The 10,595-nt window shown below is 37.2% G+C and overlaps 1 protein-coding gene across 1 annotated transcript in view; it reads left to right on the top strand.

Annotated features, from left to right (window-relative positions):
* The first annotated feature begins 361 nt into the window (after positions 1 to 361).
* The window catches only part of LOC129573883 (MOXD1 homolog 1), a 20,180-nt gene continuing 9,946 nt past the window's right edge, over positions 362 to 10,595 (top strand). The window contains exons 1-3 of the mRNA XM_055455021.1: positions 362 to 1,125; positions 7,176 to 7,328; positions 7,732 to 7,917. Coding sequence (XP_055310996.1) covers positions 784 to 1,125; positions 7,176 to 7,328; positions 7,732 to 7,917 — 681 coding nt within the window. The 5' untranslated portion in view covers positions 362 to 783. The remainder of the gene's footprint in view (positions 1,126 to 7,175; positions 7,329 to 7,731; positions 7,918 to 10,595) is intronic.

Below are 10,595 nucleotides of genomic sequence, written 5' to 3'. Positions count from 1 at the left end.
CTCTAGCTTTACGTACTTTATTTCAATCAAATTCGTTGGTCTCTTCCAAATTCAATTTTTAGAATTCAGTTCTGTATTAAAAACCATTCTTCTTCACGGATTTTAAGTCTGCAAATGCCATCTCCTTCTTCTTTCAATGTTTTCCTTCGTCTCTGCTCTTCTCTATCTCCTTTCCTCTCGCAATCCAAGCCAAGGCAAGCCAAGCAAAGCGAATCGTTTGTTTTGCTGCGAGTATGTCATCACAATGTGTATGTATGTATGTGTGTGTGTGTGTGTTTAGCACCGGTGTCTACAGTTTCGCATCTCGTTTGTTCGTTCGTTCGATCGTTATGTTTCATTCCGACTCTTCCCTTATTCTATTCCGGCTGTGTGCAATGTAGAGGTTTGTTTTTGTTCCGTTGGTTGGTTCGAATTTGAGCGTGGTCTCATTGCCACTAGCTATGAAACGTCGACCGTTTAATGTGTTAGTATAATTTTTGTTGTTAAAACGGCCAGAAGGTTAAATGAGAGCTGTGGATTGATGTTGTAACGAAAAAAAGAACTGTGTACTCTTCGATCGTATCGAAACAGAAATTCGAGTGTTTTGTTTGCTAAACAGTAGATTTTATGTGTGTGTGATGTGTACGCGCGACTATATAATTGAATTTTTTACTTCGATTTAACATTTTCACCAAGAAAAAAAAGGAAGTGATTATCGACGGTGAAATTAAATTGTTGTTTGTTTTGATCGTGTAATTTTCACCACTCTTCGGTGTTGGCACACACAATAATCAATATAACAAAATGTGTGGCGGTAATTCAGTGGTGGTGCGTTGGATTGTGAGTGTTGTGCCTGTGTTCTTTGTTCTGTGTATTCAATTGGAGCCAGTGTTTTCGAATCACGTTCATAATCATCACAATTCGCATGGTGGTCAACATTCAAAATGGTTTCGCACCGAAATCCTCGACGGAAATGGTCTATTTGTATTGGATTGGAAAAAAACGCCCAAAGATATAATATTCCGTGCGACAGTTAATACGCGCGGCTACGTTGGATTAGGTTTCTCGTATAAAAGTGAAAAAATCGGCGAATCTGATATAATTCTTGCTTGGATTGACGACCGTACCGGTGAACCCAACGTTTTGGTAAATATATACTCTATTCTAGCAATGTTTTCCTCCCTTTTCGTGCAAAATAGAAAAAAAACAGTCTTTCCAGTCAGTATTAATGAAGAGAATTATAAATGCGACACAGTCCATGCGAAAAAAGTAATGAGGAGAAATCGGTTGGGTGATGAATTCGACACAAAAAAAACGTGTAGATTCTACAACGCTGCTACGGTAGTTCATTAGTGGCTGTTGTTAGTCATCGTTTCGATGAAGCGACAGATAGAATGTGCATGTGAATGACAGAGTGGGAAAGTAAGATAGAGGAGATAGGGAGAGGGAGCAAAGAATGCTCAAACCAACAATAGCAACAATCAATGAATCGAACCCCATTTTCAATTCATGCAATGGCATGAAGGAAACATAAACTCATCGTAAAAACACACCATAACTCTTATCGACGCAGGATTCCGCAAGAAACAATGTCTCATATCTGTTGAATAATGGGATTTATATGGTGGACTGTCGACGTAACAAATATTGTGGCATGGTGTTACACTTGAGCCGTTTCAATCTGTTCAGCATTAGCCATTTTCGTTCAACATCATCATCGTCGTCGTTGTCGTTGTCGTTGTCGTTGTCGTTGTCGTTGTCGTTGTCGTTGTCGTTGTGCTGCATTTATCGAAGCACATCGATCGAATACAGTTTGCTCAAGACGAATTTTCAATCTGTATGGCTATAAATATATCATATGTGCCGCAACATTTAGTTTCTTTAAATACATAAGTGCGCCACATCTATCAAATTGTTTGGATTGGCAACAACAATCGGAAATTCAACGGTTTTTCAACCCTAAAATTTCATTACACTCCACACAATCGATGTACTTTTTGTTCTCCGATTCGTGGCTGTTTGTTTCTTTTTTTCCCGTTGGCGTTGTTAAAATGTGTATGTGTTTGTGCACAAATTCATAGATACACGGGCGAGAGTATTTACTATGCAAACACATGTGAAGGGAAGGAGAAAAAAAATACGAATAAGTGCTGGTAAATGCCAGCACAACGTAGATGACGAAATAAAGAAAGCAAGGGAAATGGTAGATGATGGAAAAAAAAAATTCACTGAGCAATTTGAAATTTGAGATCTAAACATTACCAAGTACACGAAAAGATATTCCAGACGAAAGAAAAGAAGAGATGAAGAAACGAACACAAGAGACGAAAGAAAGTACGAATACGATAACGACAACACGATATCCTAAAAATACACAAACAACCTAAAAACAGACGCTTTTCTATGCTCTCCATGCGTTGTGAGCTGTGTCGTGGGTTAGGCGTTCACATTCTTAAACAAATTTCATTCCCTTTGGTTTGTGTGTATATGTTTGTTTTTGTGTGGTTTCTCGGAATAAATTTCTTTTCTCCTGCTTATATGCATAATTCGTTTCCTTTTTTTCGCTTCGAATATTATCCAATTTTTATTCGATAGTTTTTGCCTTGACCAAAAGTCATATTAATAGCCACTTTGCTATAAGAATATGCTGACGTAATCGAACGAGACATCCGAGTCTCCTCCGCCACAAGCATTGAGGGTTACAATCGCATTTTTTTCTCGTCTGAATAAAATAGAAATACTATCATTATTTTATGCCTTTTGTTTTGAATGGATTTCATGTGTAGTTCGTTCCGTTACATTTCATCGGCAACAGAATGAAGATATTACGAATTAAAATGTAATGCTATTTTACATTCAAAGCTATTTGGATCCACTGCAGTGGAATGGGAAAAAAACGAGAGTGACCGCTTAAAGTGTATGAAATTTCATACGGTGCACATGAGATTAACGAATGCAATTGTGCAAGTGAAGGCCCATTTGTACCACATAATTATCTCACTCTCTTTCTTCGAACGCACACCATGAAATTGGATTTAATGCAATCACACATTGAAAACGTGTGCAACTCTTTTCAAACCGTTTAAAAGTTAAACTACACCAGTTCAAATGCGAGCGAGTTTTGACAAGTTTTGCAGATGCACGATGCCAGAATGAACCACACTTGATAAAACCAAATCAATTCCATATCAGAAGAGATGTAGTTTTTGCCCACTTTGCAGCAACAAATCGATTTTTTGGTTAAATATCATTTATACTTATCTCCGGTTCGTTTCGTAGATGGTATTAAAACTCTTTTAAAACCAACAATGATTCTGTGTTATTATCACCAGAAATAATCGCCGAGAATGAACGAAGCATTTAACACTGATTCAAACATATGCATATGAAACCGAGCAAAGAGCAACAAATTCAGTGGAATTTCTTGTTGGCAGCCGAGTAGAGTGAAGACAAAAAAGGCGAAAAAAAAACAACCGCATATTTAAATTGCTTCATTTCAACAAATAACTTATCGAAGCGGACGATATAAAACCGTATCCAATGATCGAGGGATAGAACGAGAAAAAACGAAGACGAAAAATTGCGGCGAATGACAGAAACTAAATACGTATGCCACAAAGAAAATCGAAAAATTAAGAATGTTGAAAAAAAAAACGAAGAAGTTATCACATCGTAATTTTGTATTAAAGTCGTCTCACTCATTCTCATTCAGCCAAAAATGCCCGAGGGCAACCACTACCAGTGTTCTACGTGTTTTTTTCGCATGCGAATTATCAATGCGGCATTCATGAATACTAAAAACATTCCGTAGCCAAATGGCCATCGCTCAATATGATTTTGGCGATGAAGAAGAGTGATTGAATTGCTACTCGTAGAAGTGAGATTTGGCTCAATTCAATGATTAGCAAGTCAAAAATTGTTTGCTGACAAGGAAATGGCATGCAAATTAAATGAAATGACTCCCATTTCGTAAGAATATCGCAAAGTTATCGGCAGCAGTTGAACGCAGATTTTTGTTTCATTCTATGGGTTCACCATCCGATTTTAAGTCGCTTAATGTTGAAATTCCTGTGCGCATTCTATACACGCACATTGATCCACTCGACGAGTGTACGACGAGTTAAATGGACACGAAGGATACCAGCACCAACGTCAACTGCTGCAAACAATCATAATAACAATAATAATGCAGAAAGAACGAGAAGAGTCAAGTAATCGGCAATTTATTTAGGTGAAAAATAAACGAGACGCGCAAGCGAATGAGAAAACGTAAATAAATGATAGCGAGAGATGCGGTTTGCGAATTCGGTTCTCACGTTCATAATCGTTTATGCGCCATTCCATTTGGCCCGAGCGAACATGTCTGCATATGTGTGTGTGTTGCATTTTCAGTCGATTGATTCATTGAGCGTCAAAGAACGTGGCGGCTGCACGGTGTCCAGTTTTGTGTCTGCCCGTTTTCGTGTATGTGTTTATGGCCGGTTTGTTTTTTTTTTCTTCTTTATTTTGGTTGCAGATCGGTTGCTTTTTTTTCACTGTGCAAATAAATTGTATCGAAATGTATGTTTCGAGCGCATAGCAAGGTTGAAAACGAAATTCATCGTGTGCATTGTAGAGCTGCTGCTGCTGCTACTCATTTTCTGTTGGCATTGTTTATTGAATTGTGTTCTTCTGTTTTTTGCTGTGGCAAAATCGGAAATCAATTATTATCTCGACATTCCGCCATACGTAAAGCCGCTGCTGCCGATTTACATGTATTTTTTGTTCTTCTGTTTTCTCTGTTCGGCCAGTCGCTGCGCAGTGTTCTATGTTCTGGATCGAAACTCATTTTCACTATGGTTCAGACCAATTTCGTACCTTTTTGTCCGTGACTTTTGCAGAATACGACCGAACCTATGGCTGAATTTCCATGAAATGCATTCAAAAGAAAATAGAATTGCTACGTCTGTACGCGCGCCCGACGAGGTAATAACCAAATGGCGTGACTATCTCAAAAACTGAGACTTCCAAATGCACTCGAAATAGTCGAAACAAGCAGATTCTTTTTCTACTGTTGCCCATTTTTTTTTCTGTTCTTCAGTTCGTTTCCACAATATTATTTCTGCATCCGGCATTTTTGAGCTGAACAACTTACGACGAAAGTAATAATAATTGAAATATTCGTCTTGAATTCACAGCGATTCGATGCACGCGTTTTCGTTCGTTCACAATGTAATTTGCACATGGGTGCCAAGGTGGATTTTCAAACTAAAACAGGATATTTTACGAGCGACATAAACTTTTCGACTAATGCATCGAGACACGAAATAGACGCAATTTATTCAATTGCGGTGCGAAAATTCCCAAAGCCAATTCTATCTTGTCGGTAAATTTTCCGTGTAGAGTGCTCGTTTCGAGCGAAGGAATGACATTGAAATGGTCGGTTCTTAATATGGTTAAACTCATTTTCGTTGATGTATAGTGTAATGTGAAACGCGAGAATTCTACAGCTTAATCAAAAATTCCTGCGTATTTTAGCGCATCAAAATTCGTATTCTATATGAATATCGCGTGGTATGAATCGATGAAACTAATTTCCATGATGCAAAACGTACGAAAATAAACACACTTTTTAGTTTTTGTTTGCTATTCTTTCGTTTGTGTGTAGATGCGTTGAAATATTCGAATTCAACGATGCATAATTCCTGATAACTTCCAAAATACACCGCTGAGCGTTGTGTGTGTTTCTTTTTTCTCCCTCTCCATGACTTTCAAATGTATTTGTAAAAAGATATTTACGAAAACGGAAATGCAAAATTCTCGCGCACATGAACACAGAAGACCATAAAAACACATCTTATAGAGACACAAACCCTATCTCGCTCGTATACTTTTTTGTATGACTTGAGTTGAGTTATGCAGTAATTAAAGTATGACATTGACTAAAAGAGACCCAATTAGCTGCTTTAAAAATAATTTCTCGTTTCATGTTGAATATTAATTTAAGCTGGCACCGAATAAATGACTGTAGCTTCTTGCAATTTTAAAATACTTGGCCAATTCAAGTGCATAAAAAAAGAGCAGCAGCAGTAGCAACGAAACGACATTTCGTATATTTTCATTTTGCCCGTTTCATCGAGTTTCGGGCAAGTGAATGTCATACTGTCAACTTGAAATGTTTTATTAAAACTCCAAATGCACACGAGACCAGGAGACGGAGACAGTACAGCATTCGTGTGAATGGGGATACGGTTGAACGTCACCGGTGCATAACCACATCAAGAGTGAGAGATTGAAGAAGAAGAAGAAACAGAAAAAAGAGCGGAAGGAAATGCTTTCGCATCCGTGCAGACCGCACCGCCACATTCTCTCTGTCTAGCATGTGTGTTTCTTCTCGTCATTTGTATTCAATTCACCTTTGTTATTTGTTTTTCTTCCTTTGAGTTTATCATTTCAACAATCAACAAATAGCAGAATAGTGATCATGAAATATTGTTGAAACGCTTTAAATTTAATTGGTTTTCCCTTATCTTATACCTCTATGAAATCGTTCAGCTGCATGCTAAAAAAACACTCATACGCAAATTCATGCATGTGCTATTGTTATTTGAAAAAAAAAGAACATGAGCCAATGCATACTGAACGCGATCAATAGCATTTTATTATTTTACAGTTACAGCTTTTCGTCGTTTTTTTTAGAGCCGTTAAAAAGAGAATGAATACGTTTGAATTTGAGTTGTCGAGTGGCAAAACAAAGAAACCAAAATTCATACCGAGAAACATCTGTCATTTACAAGCCATCTGCCAATCGTTTTCTCCTTTCTCAGCCGTTCGTAGTGGCATCTAGCGTGTTTGTATGTGTGTGTGTGTGCGTTTATTTTGTGTGGCCATGTATTCGTGCGCTCCAATTGCACATATCATTTTTTAAATATAAGTTCGAAATGCCGTTTTTTTATCATTTGTTATGTTATTTGTTCGTTATGTGTGTGTGATGATGTAATTCAATCATATTTTCTGGAAAATTCCGCGAATCATTAGATCTTTTTTCGTTGTGGTTATCATCGAGTTCACCTATTATTCGCATTCGGATAGAAAGACAATTGGAAGGGGAGGGGGGAAGAGCGCCCAATATAAATGAAAAAAAAAGAGAAGAAAAACACCACACGCATTGAAATCGATTGAATGTAGAAATAAAAATGCTTATGATTGATTTTCAGGACTGTCATGGCACCGGCGGCGATAACACCATTCCCGTGCAAGATGATACACAAAATGTATTGGCTGAAGAGGGCTACCAAAATGGGACGCATACGCAAATTGTATTTCGACGACCGTTGGAAACATGTGATCCGCATGATGTAACCATAACGGTGAGTTAATTTTCCAGCCAACGAATTCTCGTCTGATATTGAGATAGAAAGATTTATTTACAAAACAGTATTTTCATGGAAAAAATGAGCAAAAAATCCGATGAAACAAACACGACACAGAGAAGAGAAAAAAAAATGTACGTCTGCATATTGATGATGACATGAATTGATCGGAGGGAGAATTGCTAACTTATTTATGGAAAAGAATTTGAAAATATATTTCTCTTTCATTCGCAGACCATTTATCAACGTTCGGTGCAAATTGCCGATAACAATTACATCGATTCCTTTATTTATTGAAATGTTTCTTTTAATTGAACGCGATTGCGCTTTTTGTTGTCTTCAGTTGCAATTTGTGCTGATTCTTTTAGGCTGACTTTATTTTAATTTTATTTTTTCGCAGGGAAACACAATGAAATTACTATGGACGTACAACGATAAAGATCCCGTCTATGGTCACCTGAAGTGGCATGGTACGTTTAGTGGTGTTCGTTCGATTCATATGCTAACGCCATTGTGGAAAAAACCGTCCCCCAGCCACAATGCCAACAACCGCGATACACGCCAATGGGACGTTACGGTGAAAAACGTAAGTTGTTTGTTTTCGTTTGAGCTCAGTTGTGCTAAAAATGTGATCAGAACAATAAATATGCCGATAAAATGGATCTATCAAAAATATTGCTTTAAGGTGTCCGTGCCTCACACATGGTACAACTAATGGTAATACGTGGATCGATGAAATAAAAAAACGAAACTCTCTTGTTCATTTCCGCCGGAAACTCGTTACAATCGCTGTGATATTCACTTTGACTTTACCGTCTCTCGAACACATTGTGTCACTTTCACCGAATAAATATCACCTTACTTAAAAAAACATCTTTCAACTGGTCTTGTTCTGAATTCCAAATGCGAACTGAGAGCGATAGAAGTGCTACGGTTCGATACGTCCAACGAAAGTCTTTCAAATACACTGAGCTCGATGCTCATATTGCTATAGCTCTGATGACAAATTCACATTATGTGGAACGCAAACGATGAATTATGGGTGCTTAAATCACCAACAAAATTGACATCAAACAAATGACAGAGAATCAGCAACAATGGAAATGATATTAGCCGAACAAAAAAAAACAAACAACAACAACAGCCATTCACAAATACCGCTCTCGAATACTCGTGCATCAGTTTAAGAACAAGTTATCAGAAAAGTCCATATTTTCAGCTAGTCGAATCATAAATAACATATCAACTGCGTATGTTTCGACGATACTGTATCGTTACGCATCCTGTTTACATTTTTTTTCCTTCTTTATTCTCCCAAAACAAGAACCGAGAGAAAAAAAAACAGCACATTCAGACCCACAATGGCATGCGGCACTTAGTAAAAAGGGGAAAGAATGTATGAAGCGTAGAGTTCATTGTGGCGAAAATTTGAAATTCAAATTGGGAATTTCAGTGTCAATCAATTGATTGAGATGTGTTTGAGCCGTTCGATTAGCTTGATTTCTCATGCATCCGGATACAATGGTTTTTGTTTTTTGAACGCTTTTCGCTGCCTAAGCAATCCACAACTTTGCGCATACAATCAAAACCAAAACCACACACCAGTTTATCATGGCACTGAGTTCAAAGTAACTGTGCAATGCTGTGGCCATACGAAAAAAAAGGAAACAAGATTAAGAACAGCAATGTGATTGAATTGTATCATACCTTTCCCTCTCGTAATGGCTACAATCTATGACAACGATGACGACGACGACGACAACGACGATGACGATGACAACAACAAAACATTGATCAATTCAAGTCATTCGTTACGAGAGACTTTGGCATAAGCCCCGGGATTTAATTATTGTATACCTGAATAATGGCAATATACGGCATATGTGCGCCTGATGCTGCTACCACTACTGGCTGTTTTTGCCAAGGCCTCCCACGCTCTGCTTGAAATCTCTTAAAGGAATAAATCAAAATAAACGAACAGATAGGGAAAAAAATCTCATGAATGAATTACTCTCAGTAGTTGTTTTTTTACCCTCTTATTGAGGCGTATATCTTTACGTTTTTATTTTGCCGCTTGTATGATGAAAAACGTTACATAAAAAGTTCCCATTCACTTCCGTACGGTGGTATTCTTTCTCTCCGAACATAAGTACACATACAGTGTGCAAAAAAAGTTTTCGGCCACTTGGAAAAAATTTATATTTTTGGTTTTTTTCGTTTTATAAATGATAAACACCGAACAATTTTCTATCTATTTGTTAAGTTTATAATATGTTCTTATAAATTCGGGCCAATTCTGGAAATATTTAACATGATTTTTGCCGTTTCTGTAGCCATGTTTATCGAGAGGTCGAAATTGTGCGCAAAAAAAGTATTCGGCCAAACCGATTTTTTTGAGAATTTCTACAAAAATGTTTATAAAATATCAACACAGACGATGACAATGTGAAACGATGAATTACTAATGTTTTCAGTGATTTCAAGCTATTTCACGAGTTTTCAAACATCATTGTGTCAGCGAAGATCTAGCGCCGGCCAAGCGAAGATCTAGCGCCACTGGAAACGATTTTTTTGTGATGAATCTTCATGTTGAGCTATATGATCGTAAATAGGATAAATATATGACAAAAATCAATGAAAACAATTAAAATTTTCTGGAAAATTTGCGAAAATTAAGCCAAAATAATGGCCAACGACTGGCTTTTTGGCGGCTTTTTATTCACGAAAGCGGCCATTTTTCAAAGACATCGGAATCAGTTTATGTTTAAATTGATAGTTACAGTATGAATTAGGTCTTATTCTATAATTTTATGCCCGTTGTAAGTGGTTCGGATTTAATTAAATCCAAAGATTTAATTTTCAACTTTGCGAAAACGGCCAAAAAATGAAAGCTGATTGGGTAGGACGTAAAATTTGGGCGAAAACAAGAAAAACTGGCCTTTTGAGTACACCCGATAAGCCTTATGGGGCCTTGAAATCATGATTTTCCCGAATTTCGTTAAATCCTAAAGATTTAACTTTCAAGTGCGGGATTTAAGCATTTTTCACGCAAAATCATGTTGCAAATAAGTCAAGAATTGTTGGAAATGACCGAAAAATTCTAAATCAGCAAAAAACCCAACCACTTTGTACGTTTTTTGAGTCTAAATATGCAAAAATATCATTTTTCGTATATTCTCAACATTTAATTTTCAAATGCGGGATTTAAGAATTTTTCCGTTAAACAGTGAGTCAAATAAGGCAAAAGTTGTGGGAAATGGTCCG

This window comes from Sitodiplosis mosellana, unplaced genomic scaffold (genome assembly GCF_009176505.1).
Source record: "Sitodiplosis mosellana isolate CC-2019 unplaced genomic scaffold, AAFC_SMos_1.0 Smas_scaffold_6150, whole genome shotgun sequence".
Lineage (NCBI taxonomy): Eukaryota > Metazoa > Arthropoda > Insecta > Diptera > Cecidomyiidae > Sitodiplosis > Sitodiplosis mosellana.
This window is presented reverse-complemented; position numbering and strand designations above follow the sequence as displayed.